General features: G+C 41.6%; 1 protein-coding gene across 1 annotated transcript in view; it reads right to left on the reverse strand.

Moving 5' to 3' along the window:
• Positions 1 to 21,943, reverse strand: part of LOC109907626 (probable ATP-dependent RNA helicase ddx6) — a 53,616-nt gene extending 31,673 nt beyond the window's left edge. The window contains exons 1-9 of the mRNA XM_031793778.1: positions 21,436 to 21,943; positions 19,500 to 20,440; positions 19,267 to 19,330; positions 19,049 to 19,153; positions 18,604 to 18,733; positions 15,869 to 16,015; positions 12,537 to 12,631; positions 12,109 to 12,231; positions 6,691 to 6,819 (exon numbers count right to left, since the gene is read on the reverse strand). Of these exons, the coding sequence (XP_031649638.1) occupies positions 6,691 to 6,819; positions 12,109 to 12,231; positions 12,537 to 12,631; positions 15,869 to 16,015; positions 18,604 to 18,733; positions 19,049 to 19,153; positions 19,267 to 19,330; positions 19,500 to 19,687 (981 nt within the window). The 5' untranslated portion in view covers positions 19,688 to 20,440; positions 21,436 to 21,943. The remainder of the gene's footprint in view (positions 1 to 6,690; positions 6,820 to 12,108; positions 12,232 to 12,536; positions 12,632 to 15,868; positions 16,016 to 18,603; positions 18,734 to 19,048; positions 19,154 to 19,266; positions 19,331 to 19,499; positions 20,441 to 21,435) is intronic.
• Positions 21,944 to 22,437: the final 494 nt, after the last annotated feature.

Here is a 22,437-nt window from a genome sequence, read left to right on the forward strand (position 1 = left end):
TAGTAGCTGTGGCCAGCAAGTGTGTGGTTGTGGTTAGTTGTGGTGGTCAGCAGGTGTGTGGTTGTGGTTAGTAGTGGTGGTCAGCAGTTGTGGTCAGCAGTTGTGTGGTTAGTAGCTGTGGCCAGCAAGTGTGTGGTTGTGGTTAGTAGTGGTGGTCAGCAGCTGTGTTGTGGTTAGTAGTAGTGGTCAGCAGTTGTGTGGATGTGGTTAGTAGTGGTGGTCAGCAGGTGTGTGGTTGTGGTTAGTAGTGGTGGTCAGCAGTTGTGGTTGTGTGGTCAGTAGTTGTATATTCCTGTGGTCCAGCTAAATTAATGCAATATACAATTACAACATATTTCATTCCACAACAGATATTATCTGACCCTGCTGGTCATCTATGAACATTTGAACATCTTGGCCATGTTCTGTTATAATCTCCCCCCGGCACAGCATGCCCAATTTTTCAGTTTTTGATTTGTTAAAAAAGGTTGAAATATCCAATAAATGTCGTTCCACTTCATGATTGTGTCCCACTTGTTGTTGATTCTTCACAAAAAAATACAGTTTTATATCTTTATGTTTGAAGCCTGAAATGTGGCAAAAGGTCACAAAGTTCAAGGGGGCCGAATACTTTCGCAAGGCACTGTATCAGCTGATGTAAGAAGGGCTTTATAAATACATTTGATTGATTTACTTTCACAATATGTTATCGGCTCTATGTAGTACTGTGCGCCTCCCAGTCTGTTGTGGACTTGGGGACTGTGAAGAGACCTCTGGTGGCATATTGTGTGTTCAGTAGTTGTGTGGTTATGGTCAGTAGTTGAGTTGGTAAGCAGTGTTGTGGTCAGTAGGATTTGTAAGTAGGTCTGTGGTTCAGTATATGTGTGGTTGTGCTAGGTAGCAGAGGTCAGTATTTGTGGTTTATAAATTTTTGTCAGTAGTTGTGTGTTGCAGGTTCTTTTGGCCTTACAGTATTGTTATGACGTGCCCGTTTTGGGTGAGGATCATAACCCCCTCTCTCTCCCGCCACAGGTTTATGACGGTCGTAAATACCGAAACTCCTTTCCCCACTCTGCCAAAATGAAGGTTGAGAATCCCTTAGTTACCACAGAGAAAGACTGCAGTACGGTAACCTCAAAAGGTTGAATAATGTAACAATGTTTCTGTATTCCAACCAGTTGAAATTGTCTGTGGGTAGTACTCAAAGAACAAACATGTCAAACTCCTTTTTGTAATTTGTAATCTAACTACCACAGCAGAACATCATAACTGTTTCTCTGAATGTGTATATTTCTCAGTTACCAGATTTACATCTAAATATTGTGGAACGTATATGATTAAATATGAAACTATTTGTGAGAAGATGAAAGATGTTAACATTTTCTCATTGAGAATGCTTTTTCAAATAAAGTTTAACTTGTCAGTGACCCCACTCCGTGAACACAGACATTTACATCGGCGACATGTAATGCCCCCTTTTCTACGCCAGTATAAAAACCACTTCCAGCTAAATTTACATTAGACCAGAAAACATGGGAAGTTGTCGCTACATGTTGAAATGGTTGGCAACTCTACCAAAGGACAAGATGTGGAGATCATCCCCACACTGAAAGAGTTAAGAAATCTACAAACTAAAGACCAATTATTCAGGCTGCAGCTGTTTAAATACTTTAGTCTGGTAAAGGCATTTGATCTAAGAACAATGGTACTCGGAAAGATCCATTCAAGAACATTTCTGAATGGTACTCTGATGTATCCATTATAACAAGCTACAACTACAAAAGACTGATCTCTGGTGGACAAACCAGAGACTTTCTGTTGACAATCTATCCAGCAGACGGACCGGCGATCACAGAGGGACAACAAAGGCTTACACTCATAAAATATGTACTGTACATTGGATTTCTAAAATCCAAATGAGCGGTTGTTAGGGTGCTAAATATCCATATTTACGATGGACGTATTCAACTGTATGTATGCATGTATGTAGTGGGTTAATTTTGTTCTCCCGCTCTTTCTTATCGGTCCCCACCCCTTTACTTTGTCTACCAAGACGTCATATCGGTTTCGTCCACGAGGGACTTTTTCTTTGTATCATGTTAGTCAATGTATGGCCTACTGTGTGGGTTTATGTGATTTGATTAGTTAGTAAATAAATAATTATACAAATTGGTTTATCGCCGATTCATGATTTATGTTATGGTTGGTGCAGATATCCAAGGGTTTGCGACGTTCAGGAATGAGACTGATGAGATAACAATACATTAATAGAAGACTAATTGATAAGATAAAATAGTTAGTCGGGAAATTGCAACTCTATAAACAATTTTCCCGTGGTGCCCCGACTTCCTAGTTAATTACTATTCCGTGATTAGTTTAATCAATAGTTATGGCAATAAGGAATAGTTACACAGAGAATGGATCTGATATAACAGTCTTCACATTTAATAAGAGCAAACGCTATGACAGCATGGACATGGTCAGTAGTTGTGCGGTTCATTAGCTGGGGGCCAGTAGCTGTGTTCAGTAATTGTGGGGTTGTGTTCAGTAGTTGCGTGCGTGGGCCAGCAGCTGTGTGGTTGTGGTCAGCAGCTGTGCGGTTGTGGTCAGCAGTTGTGTTCAGTAGTGGTCAGCAGTTGTGTGCATGGGGCAGTAAGTAAGGCCGTCATTGTAAATAAGAGTTTGTTCTTAACTGACTTGCCTAGTTAAAAAGGTGAAATAAAAAATACATGTAAAAAAGCTCCTGACCATAACTACTGACCACGTCCATGCTGTAGGGCTAAAGAATTTGTAACACAATCCCTCAACTACTGATCACTACTAACTAAAGCTACTAAATCACAACAACAAAAATACTGACCACAGCTAATAACCAAATAACTACCAAAACTACTGACCACAACCACACATCTACTGACCACAACTACTGACTACCATTACTGACCCCAATCACACAAATAGTTGAACAATTTTTTATTTATATAACCTTTATTTAACCAGGTAGGCCAGTTGAGAACAAGTTCTCATTTACAACTGCGACTTGGCCAAGATAAAGCAAAGCAGTGCGACAAAAAAACACAGAATTACCGAGAGTCAATAACACAGAGTCAATAACTGTCACGCCCTGACCATAGTAAGCTGTTATTTCTCTGTGTTGGTTGGGGCGTGATGGTGACTTGGGTGGGTCATCTAGGTGAATTTGTATGTCTATGTTGGACTGATATGGTTCCCAATCAGAGACAGCTGTTTATCGTTGTCTCTGATTGGGGATCATATTTAGGCAGCCATTTCACCTTTGTGTTTCGTGGGATCTTGACTGTGTAATTGCCTGTCTGCACTTTTTTGATTAGCTTCACGGTTCGCTTGTTCATTTTGTTGGTTTATTCGGTGTTTATTCATTAAAAGAGAATGTACGCATACCATGCTGCGCCTTGGTCCGATTACTATGACGAACGCGACAATAACATAATAGAAAGATCTATATACAGTGTGTGCAAATGGAGTAAGGAGGCAATAAATAGGCCATAGTAGCGAAGTAATTACAATTTAGAAAATTAACACTGGAGTGATAGATGTGCAGATGATGTGATGTGCAAGTAGAAATACTGGTGTGCAAAAGAGCAAATAAGTAAATTTAAATAATATGGGGATAGGTAGTTGGTAGGTAGTTGGATGCGATATTTACAGATGGGCTGTGTACAGCTGCAGCAATCGGTAAGCTGCTCAGCTGTGGCATCAGTATTTGTGGTCAGTAGTTGTGTGGTTAATTAGTTGTGGTCAGCAGTTATGTGCTTGTGGTCAATAGTTGTGTGGTCAGTTTTGTTGTAGTCTGTGGTCAGTATTTTAGTAGTTTTGGTCAGCAGTTGTGTGCTTGTGGTCATTAGTTGAGTAGTACAGTAGTTGTGTACTTGTAGTCATTTGTTTTATTCAGTAGTTGTGTGGTTATGGTCAATTAGTTGAGTGATTTTGGTTCAGTAGTTGTCGATCCGTAGTAATTGTGGTCAGTAGTGTGGTTGAGGTCAGTAGTTGAGTGGTTGTGTGATCAGTAGCTGTGGTCAGTAGTGTTGTCAGTTGTGTGGTTGTGGTCATTAGTTGTGTGGTGGTCAGTAGGAGTGTGGTTGTAGTCAGTAGGTGTGTGGTTCAGTAGATGTGGTCAGTAGTTGTGTAGTTCTGGTCAGCAGTGGTTGTTATATTTGTGGTCGTTATCAATAGTGGTTTAGTAATGTCACTAGTTGTGTTGCAGGTTCTTCTAGGCCTACATTATGGACGTGGTCAATAGTTGTCGTCAGTAGGTGTGAGTTTCACTATGTGCTCTCCAACCGTGTTCCAGGGGTCCTAGATCTATAGGCTGTTTAGAGTCATTTTGCCACTTTAGTTGCGATATAAACCTTATTAAAACATACAGGCCTATAGCCAAAGACAGATGTGTGCGACTATGATTTTTTTTTTTTAAAGGTATGTGCTATTTCTTGCCTTAGAGGCTGCACACACTGGGCATCATTCACAAATGAAAATACATAATTCACTAACGATAATATTGTCACCCATCAGACTATTGTCAATTTAATCTAGTCTTTAAAATATACCGTCATGGCCAAAAGTTTTGAGAATGACAAATATTAATTTTCACAAAGTCTGCTGCCTCAGTTTGTATGATGGCAATTTGCATATTCTCCAGAATGTTATGAAGAGTGATCAGATTAATTACAAAATCCCTCTTTCCCATGCAAATTAACTGAATCCCCCAAAAACATTTCCACTGCATTTCAGCCCTGCCACAAAAGGACCAGCTGACATCATGTCAGTGATTATCTTGTTAACACAGGAGTGAGTGTTGACAAGGACAAGGCTGGAGATCACTCTGTCATGCTGATTGAGTTCGAATAACAGACTGGAAGCTTCAAAAGGAGGGTGGTGCTTGGAATCATTGTTCTTCCTCTGTCAACCATGGTTACCTGCAAGAAAACACGCGCAGTCAATATTGCTGTGCACAAAAAAGGCTTCACAGGCAAGGATATTGCTGCCAGTAAGATTACACCTAAATCAACCATTTATCGGATCATCAAGAACTTCAAGGAGAGCGGTTCAATTGTTGCGAAGAAGGCTTCGGGGCGCTCAAGTCCAGCGAGTGCCAGGACCGTCTCCTAAAGTTGATTCAGCTGCGGGATCGGGGCACCACCAGTACAGAGCTTGCTCAGGAATGGCAGCAGGCAGGTGTGAGTGCATCTGCACACACAGTGAGGCGAAGACTTTTGGAGGATGGCCTTGTGTCAAGAAGGGCAGCAAAGAAGCCACTTATCTCCAGGAAAAACATCAGGGACAGACTGATATTCTGCAAAAGGTACAGGGGTAAAGTCATTTTCTCTGATGAATCGCCTTTCCGATTGTTTGGGGCATCCGGAAAAAAGCTTGTCTGGAGAAGACAAGGTGAGCGCTACCATCAGTCCTGTTTCATGCCAACAGTAAAGCAGCCTGAGACAATTCATGCGTGGGGTTACTTCTCAGCCAAGGGAGTGGGCTCACTCACAATTTTGCCTAAGAAAACAGCCATGAATAAAGAATGGTACCAACACATCCTCAGAGAGCAACTTCTCCCAACCATCCAGGAACAGTTTGGTGACGAACAGTGCCTTTTCCAGCAGGATGTGACCCAGAAGTTAATTGACAGCAGCATCAACACTGCAGATATTGACTCTTTGCATCAACTGCATGTAAACTGTCAATAAAAGCCTTTGACATTTATGAAATGCTTGTAATTATACTTCAGTATTCCATAATAACATCTGACAAAAATATCTAAAGACACCGAGGCAGCAAACTTTGTGAAAATTAATATTTGTGTCATTCAAAACTTTTGGCCACTTTTTGATTTAGAATGGACCATTATCAGGCACCTGAGGGAACAGGGGCTGTTGAACAATAGCACGTCACCCATATGGACTTAAATTGCAAATCAAGGATGCTTTTCCCACGGGTAACTGTCATGCCTGGCAGGTAGGCTACCCCTGTGATAAAGCAAAGCACTTAATATTAGGAAATTTGATAAATAAATATAGCAGGCCTAGCCTATAGAAAGCTGATGGGATCCTCTTTAAAATAGAGCCCATTAAAACGGTTCTCCTACAATTGCATAGCCTATAGAAATGTTGTGCAACATGAGTTGATTATATGGACAATAGAGCGCTGCATACAAGCCATTAGCGAGTGGCAGTTATAGCAAGTTCGGTAGGCTACTAATGAGCATCAGTGGCATGAGAGCGCAGTTTTGGAGAAGCCTAGTTACCGTGACTAAACGGGTCACATGGAATTTGACTGTGGTCATGACTGGTGACCGCCGGTGTGGCGGTAACACGGTCACCATTACAGCCCATTTAGTATGTGGATGCTATGACTTTTCACAGGTTAAACTTGAAGAATTATCATTCACGATTGACAGTGAGAAATGTGAAGGAGACCATAAAATGTGTGGGTAAAGTAGAGGTAAAGAAAATGTGATCCGAAACACGTGCAGAAGCTTCGGGACCTTTAGTCCTGGGGGAAAAAGTCGGATCTGCAGCCACGGCCTTAAAAGATTGTCAAACTCATTACTACCGACGGTAATAAAGGCTGCCTGTAAAGGCTTTGTGGTACACTAATCTGCGCCCACATACCAGACTACATGTACATTCTCATAAAAAAAGTGTATATGCGTCCAATGTTTTCAAGGCTTACCCGCGAGAAGAGCGTGTTGAGACAGTGGACTTTTTGTCTCTCAGTGACGTAGGCATAGTACTGGGTGATGCCCTTCAGAGTCAGCTCCTCCATCAGGTTGATCTCATAGGGCTTCTGCAGGTGCTTGGCCTGGTGGAGAGGGAGCAGAAAGGGAGGAGAGCGTGATGACAGAAAGGGGGACAAGAAAAGAGAAAAAAGGAGGAGAGAGGGTTATTGAAGTACCTGCTCCTAAATCAATGCTAGGATAACTACACAGGTGCATGGGCGCACACACACACGGCGAGACCCTTGCAGCAACATAAGACGAAACGGACATACAAGAACACCAATGCTTGATAAATAGTGCATAAACTATTGTCAAGGATAAATTGCATGAATAAATGAGGAAATAAACAAAAAATGTATTTGTTTAGATTGTATAATTATACAAAACATATCCTTGACAAAACATAGGCCTATAGCCGCAATTTAATTCCCCTTTAGCGCAATCCATTTGATCAACTTTATTTGTAGTAACTGGTTATGGTAATTAATAAAGTCCGGTTATAGCTTCTTTTGACAAAGTAGAAACTTAAAAGATTAATATAACCAGCCAGGTGCACGGCTGAAATTATTTGCTGTATTCCTAAACAAAACCACCAGCGCATGAACAATTGTAAAGGATGAACTGCATAAATGCATTTGTGGAAATATATTCATGACAAAATGATTTGTTGATTGTACTGGAAAATGTAGTGTCCTTACATGCATGCATGTATTTAGCATGAAACAATGTCGTCTTCCCTTTATGCTTCTGGTCCACAGTCAGCACACAGCTTCGTGGCTTTGTGTGAGCAAGCCCCACAAACAAAAACTGTTACACTGAACAGTTTTCACGGGCCTCGTTTCATATGCACCTGCCACAGGTGTGGCAGAATCATGGTCTCTCGTGGCATGGTCTCTCGGAAAAAGTCCACCCCATACAGTGCATTCGGAAACTATTCAGACCCCTTGATTTCCCCCCCCCCCCCCAAATTGTGCTACGTTACAGCCTTATTTAAAAATGGATTAATTTGTGTTTTATTCCATCAATCTACACAAAATACCACATAAAACAAAAACAGGTTAAGATTTTTTTGCAAATGTATTAAAACTGAAATTACTTAATTAAGCATTCATTTTGTTGAAGGATCTTTGGCAGCGATTACAGCCTTGATTCTTATTGGGTCTGACACTACTAGCTTGGCACACCTGTATTTGGGGAGTTTCTCCCATTCTTCTTCTTCTATTTTCGGGTCTCTCCAGAGATGTTCGATCGGGTTCAAGTCCGGGTCTCTCAAGGACATTGAGACTTGTCCCGAAGCCACTCCTGCGTTGTTTTGGCTGTGTACATAGGGACATTGTCCTGTTGGAAGGTGAATCGTTGCCCCAATCTGGAGCAGGTTTTCATCAAGGATCTCTTTGTGCTTTTCTCTGTTCATCTTTAACTCGACTCGGACTAGTTTCCCTGTCCCTGCCGCTGAAGAGCATCCCAACAGCATGATGCCACCACCATGCTTCACCGTAGTGACGGTATTGGCCATGTGATGAGCAGTGCCTGGATTCCTCCAGATGTAACGCTTGGCATTCAGACCAAAGAGTTCGATCTCGGTTTCATCAGACCTGAGAATCTTGTTTCCCATGTACTGAGTCCTTTAGGTGCCTCTTGGCAAACTCCAAGCAGGCTGTCATGCTTCCATCTGGCCACTACCATGAAGGCCTGATTGCTGGAGTGCTGCAGATAAAGTTGTCCTTCTGGAAGGTTCTGCCATCTCCAGAGAGGAACTCTGGAGCTATGCCAGAGTGACCATCAGGTTCATGGTCACCTCCCTGACCAAGGCCCTTCTCCCCCGATTGCGCAGTTTGGTCAGGCGGCCAGTTCTAGGAAGAGTCTTGGTGGTTCCAAACTTCTTCCATTTAAGAATGATGTAGGCCACTGTGTTCTTGGACACCTTTAATGGTGCAGAAATGTTTTGGTACCTTTCCCCAGATCTGTGCCTTGACACAATCCTGTCTCGGAGCTCTACGGACAATTCCTTCGACCTCATGGCTTGGTTTCTGAACTGACAAGCAATGGTAACTGTGGGACCGTATATAATGCCTTTCCAAATCATGTCAAATCAATTTTTTATATATTTGCAAAAATTTCTAAAAACCTGATTTAGCTTTGTCATTATGGGGTACTGAATCTAGATTGAGGAGGACCATTTTAGAATACAGCTCTAACGTAACAAAATGTGGAAAAAGTGAAAGGGTCTGAATACTTTCCGAATGCACTGTAGCCATCAGACCAAAATGACTCTACATACATGCTCTTCTGTCGTATGCACAGCGGACATACAAGAGTGCAATAAATGCTTTGAGTTAGTGCATAGACATGTCACAAGTATGGTTTCCTTTTCTGTCGCATGAGCAACAGTACAATGATGTGCCGCAACACCTGCATTTCACAAACTCTTAACTTTTTTACCCAAACCCTGCCATCCGTCCCAGACTGGTCTCACCGTGGCAGTTGGGATCACAGTCTTAGCTGGCTCTGTTCTGGTTTTTCTGCAGCGAGGCCCGGGCATTGGAGGCTTGAAGTCAACATCAGAATCAGATGAACACTTCATCAGCAACGTCAATTTCAAGCTCAATATCCTCCATCCGACTCATAATACACTGCTCAAAAAAATAAAGGGAACACTTAAACAACACAATGTAACTCCAAGTCAATCACACTTCTGTGAAATCAAACTGTCCACTTAGGAAGCAACACTGATTGACAATAAATTTCACATGCTGTTGTGCAAATGGAATAGACAACAGGTGGAAATTATAGGCAATTAGCAAGACACCCCCAACAAAGGAGTGGTTCTACAGGTGGTAACCACAGACCACTTCTCAGTTCCTATGCTTCCTGGCTGATGTTTTGGTCACTTTTGAATGCTAGCGGTGCTTTAACTCTAGTGGTAGCATGAGACGGAGTCTACAACCCACACAAGTGGCTCAGGTAGTGCAGCTCATCCAGGATGGAACATCAATGCGAGCTGTGGCAAGAAGGTTTGCTGTGTCTGTCAGCGTAGTGTCCAGAGCATGGAGGCGCTACCAGGAGACAAGCCAGTACATCAGGAGATGTGGAGGAGGCCGTAGGAGGGCAACAACCCAGCAGCAGGACCGCTACCTCCACCTTTGTGCAAGGAGGAGCACTGCCAGAGCCCTGCGAAATGACCTTCAGCAGGCCACAAATGTGCATGCGTCTGCTCAAACGGTCAGAAACAGACTCCATGAGGGTGGTATGAGGGCCCGACGTCCACAGGTGGGGGTTGTGCTTACAGCCCAACACCGTGCAGGACGTTAGGCATTTGCCAGAGAACACCAAGATTGGCAAATTCGCCACTGGCGCCCTGTGCTCTTCACAGATGAAAGCAGGTTCACACTGAGCACATGTAACAGACGTGACAGAGTCTGGAGACGCCATGGAGAACGTTCTGCTGCCTGCAACATCATCCAGCATGACCGGTTTGGCAGTGGGTCAGTCATGGTGTGGGGTGGCATTTCTTTGGGGGCCGCACAGCCCTCCATGTGCTCGCCAGAGGTAGCCTGACTGCCATTATGTACCGAGATGAGATCCTCAGACCCCTTGTGAGACCATATGCTGGTGCGGTTGGCCCTGGGTTCCTCCTAATGCAAGACAATGCTAGACCTCATATGGCTTGAGTGTGTCAGCAGTTCCTGCAAGAGGAAGGCATTGATGCTATGGACTGGGCCGCCCTTTCCCCAGACCTGAATCCAATTGAGCACATCTGGGACATCTTGTCTCGCTCGGTCCACCAACGCCACGTTGCACCACAGACTGTCCAGGAGTTGGCGGATGCTTTAGTCCAGGTCTGGGAGGAGATCCCTCAGGAGACCATCCGCCACCTCATCAGGAGCATGCCCAGGCGTTGTAGGGAGGTCCTAAAGGCACGTGGAGGCCACACACTACTGAGCCTCATTTTGACTTGTTTTAAGGACATTACATCAAAGTTGGATCAGCCTGTAGTGTGGTTTTCCACTTTAATTTTGAGTGTGACTCCAAATCCAGACCTCCTTTGATTTCCATTGATAATTTGTGTGTGATTTTGTTGTCAGCACATTCAATTATGTAAAGAAAAAAGTATTTAAGAATATTTCATTCATTCAGATCTAGGATGTGTTATTTTAGTGTTCCCTTTATTTTTTTGAGCAGTGTATATATATATATATATATATAAAAAATATATATATATATTAAATGTTTAAATAAATTTAAAAAAAAAAAATCGGCCAATTAATCAGTATCTGCTTGTTTTGGTCCTCCAATAAAACCGGTATTGGCGTTGAAAAATCATAAAATCGGTCGACCTCTAATTCCAGGTGACTACCTCATGAAGCAGGTTGAGAGAACACCAAAAGTGTGCAAAGCTGTAATCAAGGCAAAGGGTGGCTACTTTGAATAATCTCAAGTATATTTTGATTTGTTTAACACTTTTTTGGTTACTACATGATTCCATGTGTGTTATTTCATAGTTTTGTCTTCACTATTACTCAATGTACAAAAATAGTCAAAATAACGAAAAACCCTGGAATGAGCAGGTGTCCAAACTTTTTACTGGTACTGTAAATGCTACAGTAGCGGTCTAAAGTATTTCCACCATTTTGTTTCATAGCTGGTAAATAAAAACACAAAGTCAAAGAACTATTTTGTTCACAAGCTAGGTTGTTTTTCTATGCTCGAGTTTCAACTGCTGGGAAAGAGATGACAACGCTTCTACATGTCAGGATCAATCTCACAGGCACGAACCTCCCGCATTTAAAGGGGCAGGTGAACATTTGTCTCATCTGTTCTATTTTGGTTTAAAGACTCAGGTCACAATACATGAAATTAAACAATACACAACATTACTTCTTACTAGTAATACATTCAATTGTTTTAGGAACTTTACAAAGAACCATCCATTTTTTATGTTTTGTTGGTGTCATTTTAGAGCGGCTGAAGGACAAAAAAACGAATGTTATGCCCTGACTAACGCATTTCGCATTTATATGTGTGTTCAATGTACTACACCTGCCATTTAGAGTGTGCTGACTTTGGCTAATAAGGGTAACCTCAAGCAGGCTGTGAATCTGGGGTCGAGGCTCTGTGGGCTGCAGTGCAGGGAGCTTCAGGGCCTCTGATAAACGGGCAAGGGAGAAGTCCAAGCGCATCAGGTGACCCCACACACAATCTTGCCCAATGTTTTGAGCTGCTGTTCTCCGGAAGGAGGGTAACACTGTTCAGCAAGAATAGCAACATTTCCATGTAAATGGACAATAAAGTATATTTTCTAGTTACGGAATAGCAGAACAGAATGGCCTGTTGGTGATACCACATGGCTGCCAACATGTGGCACTACTCACCATGAACTTCTGCACGCTGATGGGGAAGGTGGCAGAGTAGAGTAGGATCTGACGGCCCTTGGCCAGGAAGCTGATGATATCCTCGATGAGCACTACAAAGTCCTGAGACAGCAGCTTGTCTGCCTGAGAAGAGAAAACATTCAAATGGAGCATTAGCAGAGTCACACAGTATTCTCAAAAAACTGTTTTAATCATGTATTTCTATTAATTTGCTACCACTGGTATGTAATTGATATTTAGCACTCGTTGCCGGGGAAATGTTACATGTAGCTCCTTTAACCTCTTTGGTAGGTTGATGAACCAGATGAGATTTGAATGAAGAATAGTGAGTAGCTCGTAACAAAACAAAATTCTCTGGAGTCATCTACAGTAGTTGATTACAGTCCGTGGTTGATGGACTCAGGTACCACATGTATTTACACACTAACCTCATCCATCACCATCATTTGGACTCTATCCACTTTGGCAACGCCCTTCTTTATCAAGTCTAGGATCCTGCCGGGTGTGGCTATGACCACATGCACTGAGAAAAAAATCAGAAACACCATCATTACAGATATGGCATTGTGTACAGCTTTACGGTTTTGTGACTTGTTTGTATTGTACAGTGTGGTCCGAAATGATTGACACCCTCGATGAAGATGAGTAAAACTGACTTTCAAATAAATAAACAAAATACAGAGCTACGCTATAAAGAGTTGAAGTCAGAAGTTTAAAAAGATTTAAACTCAGTTTCACAATTCCTGACATTTAATCCTAGTAAAAATTCCCTGTCTTAAGTCAGTTAGGATCACCATTTTATTTTAACAATGTGAAATGTCAGAATAATAGTAGAGAGAATGGTTTATTTCAGCTTTAATTTCCTTCATCACATTCCCAGTGGGTCAGAAGTTTACATACACTTAATTAGTATTTGGGAGCATTGCCATTCAATTGTTTGACCCAAGTTAAATGTTTCAGGTAGCCAGCCTTCCCCAAGCTTCCCACAATCAGTTGGGTGAATTTTTGCCCATTCTTCCTGACAGAGCAAGTGTAACTGAGTCAGGGTTGTAGGCCTCCTTGCTCACACACACTGTTTCAGTTCTGCCCACAAATTCTCTATGGGATTTAGGTCAGGGCTTTGTGATGGCCACTCCAATACCTTGACTTTGTTGTCCTTAAGCCATTTTGCCACAACTTTGGAAGTATGCTTGGGGTCATTGTCCATTTGGAAGACCCATTTGCGACCAAGCTTTGACTTCCTGACTGATGTCTTGAGACGTTGCTTCAATATATCCACGTAATTTTCCCCCCTCATGATGCCATCAATTTTGTGAAGTACACCAGTCCCTCCTGCAACAAAGCACTCCCACAACATGATGCTGCCACCACTGTGCTTCACGGTTGGGATGGTGTTCTTCAGCTTGCAACCTCCACACAATATCCCATAATGACAAAGCAAAAACAGGTGTAGAAATTGCAGATGTATACATAAAAAAAAAAAGATTAAATATCACATTTACATAAGTATTCAGACATATTCAGGGTATGATGCTACAAGCTCAGCACACATGTATTTGGGGAATTTCTCCCATTCTTCTCTGCAAATCCTCTAAAGCTCTGTCAGGTTGGAAAAGGAATGTCGCTGCACAGCTATTTTCAGGTCTCTCCAGAGATGTTCGATCTGGTTCAAGTCCGGACTCTGGCTGGGCCACTCAAGGACATTGTCCCGAAGCCACTCGTGCACTGTCTTGGCTTTGTGTTTAGGGCCGTTGTCCTGTTGGAAGGTGAACCTTCGCCCCAGTCCGAGGCCCTGAGTGCTCTGGAGTAGCTTTTCTGCAAGGATCTCTGTACTATGCTCCATTCATCATTCCCTCGATCCTGACGAGTCCCGGTTCCTGCCGCTGAATAACATCCCCACAGCATGATGCTGCCACCACCATGCTTCACCATAGGGATGGTGCCAGTTCTCCTCCAAATGCGACACTTGGTAACCAGGCCAAAGAGTTCCATCTTGGTTTCAATCTTCAGTGACCATCGGGTTCATGGTCACCTCCCTGACCAAGGCCCTTCACCAATTGCTCAGTTTGGCCGTGCTTTGATGGTTCCAAACTTCTTAAATTTTTTATGAATGATGGAGGCCACTGTTCTTGGCAACCTTAAATGCTGCTGAAATGTTTTGGTACCCTTCCCCATATGTGTGCCTCGACACAATCCTGTCTCGGAGCTTCACGGATAATTCCTTTGAACTCATGGATAGGTTTTTGCTGACGTGCACGGTCAACTGTGGGACCTTATATAGACAGGTGTGTGCCTTTCTAAATAATGTACAATGAAATTATTTTACCACAGGTGGACTCCAATCAAGCGGTAGAAACATCAAGGATGATCAATGGAAATAGGATGCACCTGAGCTCAATATTTCACCTCATAGCAAAGGGTCTGAACACTTATCCTACACAAACTGTTTCAAAGTTTGGGGTAACTTAGAAATGTCCTTGTTTTTGAAAGAAAAGCAAATCGTCTGTCCATTAAAATAACAGCAAATTGATCAGAAATACAGTGTAGACATTAATAATGTTGTAAAGGACTATAGTAGCTGGATTTATTATGGGATATCTACATTGTCCCATTTATTTTATTTCACCGGGTAGGCAAGTTGAGAACAAGTTCTCATTTACAATTGTGACCTGGCCAAGATAAAGCAAAGCAGTTCGACACATACAACAGAGTTACACATGGAGTAAAACAAACATACAGTCAATAATACAGTAGAAAAATAAGTTTATATAATAAGAAAGAAAGTTACTTGTTTCTGGCCATTTTGAGCCTGTAATCGAACCCACAAATACTGATGCTCCAGATACTCAACTAGTCTAAAGAAGGCCAGTTTTATTACTTATTTAATCAGAACAACAGTTTTCAGCTGTGCGAACATAATTGCAAAACTGTTTTCTAATGATCAATTAGCCTTTTAAAATTATAAACTTGGATTAGTCACAGCATCAGCGGACTGAGCTTGTTGTCGTTGCATCATCGGAGGGTGAGGGCTAGGGCCATTCCCTGCAGAAATGTCAGGGAACTTGCAGGTGCCTTGGTGGAAGAGTGGGGTAACATCTCACAGCAAGACCTGGCAAATCTGGTCCAGTCCATGAGGAGATGCACTGCAATACTTAATGCAGCTGGTGGCCACACCAGATATTGACTGTTATTTTTGACCCCCCCCCCCCCCCCCCCCCCCTTTATTCAGGGACACATTATTCCATTTATGTTCGTCACATGTTTGTGAAACTTGTTCAGTTTATGTCTCAGTTGTTGAATCTTATGTTCATACAAATATTTACACATGTTAAGTTTGCTGAAAATAAACACAGTTGACAGTGAGAGGACATTTATTTTTGTTGCTGAGTTTAGATATTCCATTAAAAATCAGACGTTTCTATTTACATTAGTAATTTACAACATTAACAGTGTCTACACTGTACTTCTGATCAATTTGATGTTATTTTAAATGGACAAAAAAATTAGCTTCTCTTCCAAAAACAAGGACATTTCTAAGTGACCTCAAACTTTTGAAAGGTAGAATACACACATGTAAAAATGTCTAAAAACCTATTTTGTCTTTGTCATTGTGGAGTACTGTGTGTAGATTAACGCTGTAACGTAACAAAATGTGGAAAATGTCAAGGGGTCTGAATACTTTCCAAATGCACTGTATTTATCACAAGGTTCCATTGTTGGTATTTAGTAATGGAATGTGATGCTGCTGTTGGGTAATTACCAGTCTCGTCCAGGCGCATGATGTCATCTCGCAGGTTGGTGCCGCCCGTGGTGGCCATGACCTTCACACCGCCCAGGTGCTTACTGATCTGGATACTGATCTGGCTAACCTGCAGGGCCAGCTCACGAGTGGGCACCATCACAATGGCTTGGGAGAGGGGGAGAGGTATAGATAGGGCAAGTGTAAGAGAAATGTGATTTGACAGAGTAGTAGGAGTATGGCGCCAAACAGTGACCATTTAGTCGCATTTTGCAACCCTTTGACTTGGCTGTGTGAGCTAAACTGTCCAGTCAAGGTTCCCTCTAAGCACCAGACTGAACATCACTCAACTTTCCAGAGTTTTCCCCATTAACACTATCAACATACCGAAAGAAAATGAACTATGCAATACCAAACATGCAAAACTAACTAGGCAAGACATTTTGATGTAGGCAGGACGCATCGGAGTATGATTTTATTGCATTGACAGACTCAGCCCGTACTCTACGCAGACCGGTGCGATATAACCATCAGAGCTGCACTAGGCCTATATGCAAATAGACTATTGCCATATATGGATCTCCGCCATTTACCTTGAACTGTTTACAGCATGAGTAGTCGTGAATAGATGCGCTTGTTTTGAGATGTACACATTTTGTTCATATTATTTTCTAGTTAGTGAGTTATTAGCCCAGTTATAGATCATTTGTAGTCAGCGATAGTGGAGTGATGGCTTCCTACTAGAGCACAAAATATGTACATTTCTAGACATCTTTGAAAAGCAAGTCAGCGTTTTGTCTTAAAGGGGCAGTGCTGTATTTTCAGACAGGCTTGAATAGGCTAAGTAGCCAATAGGCAGAGGGTAGCATAATTTGCCTGATTCTCTGTGATAATGGTATGGGAAATAACAATGCATTTTATTTTGTAAAGTGGTTTCCTGCATCAAACAACATTTTCAGTCACCTCCTTGTCTGATGGACAAGTGGATAAACAGGTTAATGTCAAGCCCTGCATGTTTTTCCCCCAAAAGTCTCATGGAATGTAGGCCAACATTGAACACCACAGATTTGCTGCTAATGTAGGCTGAATGGATAGAACCGTTATTTCCATGTTAAAATGTTATGGGATGCATTTTCTCCATTTTTTTTGATGGTAGGCCACTCTGGTAGGCCTAGATTATGATCAAAAACACAAAGCGGGTACAGCCTCAATGTTCACAGTAAACACGTGCTGAAGTTGAACAGAATTTCCGCAATGTTAAAGTTTGCGCTCAGCAGACATTAAATTTGCTCAGTGCTGAAATTCTTTTGAAGGAACATTGTGTTCAGTGCTCCCATATTTCATTGAATTATGACCTAGAATTACTTACAATGGTAATTAGGTATGCTAAAAAGGATATTTTCTGTGTTGGAATGGTTTGGGCATACCCCAACAGAATGGTGTGGGCACATACCAGTAATAAGGTATTAATACAAGTGTCCCGCTGACTGGCCAGCTCATCCGCTTCATCCGGAGTATGACATTTATTTATTTTGTTTAACTAGGCAAGTCAGTTAAGAACAAATTCTTATTTACAATGACGGCCTACCCCAGCCGATGCTGGGCCATTTGTGCGCCACCCTATGGTACTCCCAATCATGGCCAGTTGTGATAAAGCCTGGAATCGAACCAGGGTCTGCACTGAGATGCAGTGTCTTAGACCGGTGAGCTACTTGGGAGCCATTATACTCCATGAAGAAATAGCAAGCATTTTTGAAAAAGTCTTAGATAAAAAAAATATAAAAAATGTTTTTAAAAACTCCTCAAAAGTATTTATCTCTCTCCAATGTATGCTTTTGCCACAAATATGAGTATAGGATGAGTCAACAACATTATCTGGGTATGACTTAACAGAATACAAACTTCTAAAGTAAGATTTTCACTGGACAGTTACTTCAAATGTTTTATTTGTCGGTGAGAGCTGCCCATTCTACATGGTCACCTCACTCAAACATGATTTGTGCATTATGCTCATGATTCCTGTAATGAAAGTGTCTGCCCTGACGCTCTGCCTGTTTCCCTGGGGCCCGCTACTGTGATGATCAACCCACTCTCCCTACCTCTCCCACTTTGCTCTAGGGGAAAAAAATACATGTTGATTGTATAACATTTAAAAATAGGAAAATATACTTGTCACAGTTAAAGAGAGGAGGTTCTCCGATTTCTGTAGGTATATGTTTTATTTCTCAACTCTCAATTTTTAGCTCTATAGCAACTATTTTATAAATCTTTGGGATATGGAGTGTGCGAAATCCGCATTGGCCATTACGAGAGCATGGGCCTGATTGGGTAGTAGGCTACAACTGCAAAGTTATTTTTAGGACATTAAAATGTACTGTTAAGCTTAATATGGCTACTACCAGTGGCTATTATATTTAAGTTAGCTATCTAGCTAATGTGTTTTGAGTTTCCACTTACTCATGTGGTGAATTGGACCCAAATAAAAGTGTACACAAATTAATCTATATTTTAACAGTAAAATGTAACAATAGCCTAATTGTCAACCCAAAATGCATGACAACAACTGGATTACATTCTACATCAAAATATCTTGAATCACGCATTCCTGCTTAAACATAGATAAAACATAACTTGAATACCTTTTCAGTAGTCTATAACACTTTAATAAAGCACTGTGAATGACATAAAACTATTGTTGTAGTAGACAAGTCGAGTATAAAGGGAGGGAAAGAGTAACGTGAAGAGCCTTGACTCACCCTGTATATAGTCCTTCTTCAGGTCTATTCTCTCCAGCATGGGGATGAGGTAGGCCCCACTCTTCCCTGTTCCATTCTTGGCTCGGGCCAGGATGTCTCGTCCTGACAGGGCTATGGGAATGCTCTCCTCCTGAAAGTGACAAACTGTGGTTTAATGGAATTTTATTTAAAAAATATCTAACTATGACAAACTACAAAAGCTAAGTCCAAAGACTTCAGTTATAACTCAAGATGCAGTCCGGGATCTTAAGCTCAACAAATTTGCAACATATTCTACCCACACGCTCGAGCACCACTTTCAAAACTACCTGCTGAAATTATACAGAAGTTCTGGAGCATCTTTATAGGTTATAGGCATCAGAATCAGCAGCCAATTTACAGCAAGGGAATCCCCCAGTTTCAACAGGTCATCTTTGGGCAGAGACTCTCCCAGTGAGTGTCGTACCTGGATAGGGGAGGGCTTCTCCCAGCCCATCTCAAAGATGCCCATCAGGAGCTCCCGTTTAAGACAGTAGTCCTCAAACTCATTTCCCTTAGTGGACGTTACATCCTGGGACACAGCAAGAAAGAGGTTAGACAACAGAAGTAACAGACTTGATTAAAATGATACAGGGAAAATCCATGAGCTAGTGAAAAAGCATGCTGCATTGTACCATGACTTACAGAGGTTCTGACCCTGGTGTCTTTGGGAGGGAGCTGTAGGCTCTTTTTCCAGTCATCTCCAAACCTGACAGAGCAGAAGAGAGCAATTAAAAGAACACCTGCACTACTGATTTCTAAAACAAAATCTACTGGGTCATCACTTCTAAAACCTGGTATGAAGGTATAATAAACTATGAGCAGAACACAATTGTTTCAGTCACTGGGTGAAACAGGGGTGTGAGAGAAATATGTACCTAATCCCAGTTCCCTCCTGGGCAGCACCCGCTTTCTGGGATGCACCTGTGGCCTCGTCTGACAGAGAGCCCAGGACGAGGGGTCCTGATTGGGGAGAAGCCGGTTTAGGCGGCCCCCTAAGCTGCCCTTTCTGCTTGTTCAGTCCCATGACGACAGGACCAAGGTTCTCTGTTCTGGCAGCTGCCATTTCCGCTCTCCTGTTTTTATTCTCAAAATATTGATATTTTCAGTTTTTTTGCCCCCTTAAAAAGCCTCTTCAAAAGTAGATGAGTCTAATAAAGCATTAACAAATATTATCTTGTTTTTTTGTCCAAAACTTTTACAACAGAAGTCTATGTCCTTTTTACATGTATATGTACGTGCAGTTCGGTCCCCTTCAACAGAGTTTACTGCCATATGAAAAAAAATAGTATTTATACAAGAGCTCTCCCAAATGAAGAGATATATGCATTCAAATGCATTAATATACTGCACCTGCACACAATATAGAACATTATATGTGAACAAGAATCAAATAGTTTAATTCCTGCAATATAACTGCTATTTGAAGCGGGGGAATAGCATCTGTAATATAATCTTTGTTCAAACGTACATTTACATATTTTTATTTCCTTGTTTTGCATCAAGTCCATTTGAATTACTCAACATCGATGTCCTTTGTACAAATATTTCATCAAAATAATAATGTCCTTATTGTTCAACATTTGTTTTCCACTCTGTCTGTATATGTCCATCCACGTGTTAAAGTAGTTTCCTGATGTTGAAAATCAAACAAGGATAACTGTAGTCCAAAAGCAACGCAGCTTTAAGTTCCCCTTGGGCTCCTTTCGGTCTGTCCCCTCTGTTCCAGGTGAGTCTCACTTCTCTCTCAGCTCTTCTGTCAACGTGTGTAGCTGTGTGTGTGAGTGGTGGTGTATTCAGCAACTCAAACCTGTTCCACCTGACAGGAAGAAGGAGAATTTGATTTTAGAAGTAAAGTCAGAGTGAATACTATACAAGCCCTAGACTAGCTTTAAAACCGCATAATACTATGCAGAATAGATGATGCACAAATGTTCTATTCAAATCCCCGACTACATCATGTCAAAAATGTATTTGGCAGGCAGGCACACGGTAAAATTGCTTTTCTAGTGTTGGCTTGGTGGATCAGTCTGTAGTGTACTCCAACCCATTGGTGTACTGCATGAGCACATAGGAGTTGCCTATACTAGAAGCAGTATGAGCCCAGACAACAGGAGAGTAACGTTAGGCTATGTCGTCAACAACGTGGGACTACTTTATAGCCGTAATCACCTGCAGAACTTTGAAGTTACTTTGAGGAAATTAGCTAACGTTAGCTAGAAGCATCTGAACTTAAATGAAAGTGAATTGCAAATGTATGGACAACAAACACCTCACCGTCTTTAGCTAGCTAGCTAACATTAACGAACAACAGGGATGTCCTTATCGGCCAAATAAAGGTTTTAAAAAAAAAGACAGCTAATGTTACCAGTCAGTTGTTAGTCAACTTATCTCAATTGTGCCAACTGCAAAAGGTAATTCAAACGTGACTAATAGCGATTTGACGCTACAAAATGCCATTTATCTGGCCAACTTGAGAGAAAGATATTTAGTTAGCCAGTTAACTTATATTACTAGCAATCTAATGACGTTAGCCACATAGCTTTGACATAAACATGCAAGTCGGCTAGTAAGTTAAGCTATCTTAATAATTTAAATAGTAATTTAGTAAGCCATCTAGGTATCATTACATCACTGATGAAAGGGGATATTATAAACTAGCTAGTCAGATGAGTTAACTTGGATGGTTTGTGCATTGGGCTGTCGTTTTCTATGTCTGAATGTTAGCTGGCTATATTATCTAGCTGACAAGCTAACGTCGACTTTATCAAATCTGTATAATACAAATTGAATAGAACACCACGAAGTACTCACCTTTCTCTCACTTTGATGTTATATATCATAAATGTTTGCGGCAGATCAATTACTTATGTCACTGTTAGATTAAATTCACTCCATACAAAACGCTATTTCAACACGGTCTCTTCTCTTCATCACCGCCTTCTTCTTCTGTGGTATCATGGGGGTCCACAAACCAACGTTTAAAGTGCATGCCGCCACCTACTGTGCTGGAATGTCGATCAATCATGATCAGACCAACTATGTACTACCATGAAAATAAAATTCTAAACCAAATAAATCCCCAACACCACCAATTACAGCACTTAACCTTCACATTGCTTCTTCATTCATTCCTTGACCCTCATCCTCCCACTCCATGTCATCAGATCTGACACCCATCTTGTTAGCATTCCAACACAGCTGTTGCTTCCCCAAATTATTTCTCAATTTTGTCCGCACTACTCGCCACGATTTCCGATCTCCTACTTAAGACATTTCTCTATCCCAGGGCTCCCTTACCCTGTTGTTGTTGTTGATAATGATGATGATGATGATGTTGTTCTTCTTCTTCATCTTCTTCTTCTTCTTCTTCTATGAGGTTTAACAGCAGTTGGCATCCAATATGTTGCGTTACCGCCACCTACTAGACTGGAGTACAACTCCCTTGTGCTTTGCTTGAAAAATAAATAAATAAATACCCTACCATCTAACACTACACTCACAAAAAAAATACATAAAATAAAATAAAAAAATATTGCAAATATAACACCACCCTACTCCACTATGAAAATCTATTTAGTCCTACCTCAGGCCAATAACCTGGATGGATGGGACACCACCACTTAACATACCCTGAAACTCTTCTGATGTCTCGCACACCCAAGTCTCGCACACCCAAATACCTCTCTGCAGCACCACCACAACCTCAATTTTCTACGACTTTACGTTCCATCCCTGCAGTACAACTCACTGTGCTTCTACATCTGCATTGCTTGCTGTTTGGGGTTTTAGGCTGGGTTTCTGTACAGCACTTTG

Source organism: Oncorhynchus kisutch, linkage group LG17 (assembly GCF_002021735.2).
Source record: "Oncorhynchus kisutch isolate 150728-3 linkage group LG17, Okis_V2, whole genome shotgun sequence".
Classification (NCBI taxonomy): Eukaryota; Metazoa; Chordata; class Actinopteri; order Salmoniformes; family Salmonidae; genus Oncorhynchus; species Oncorhynchus kisutch.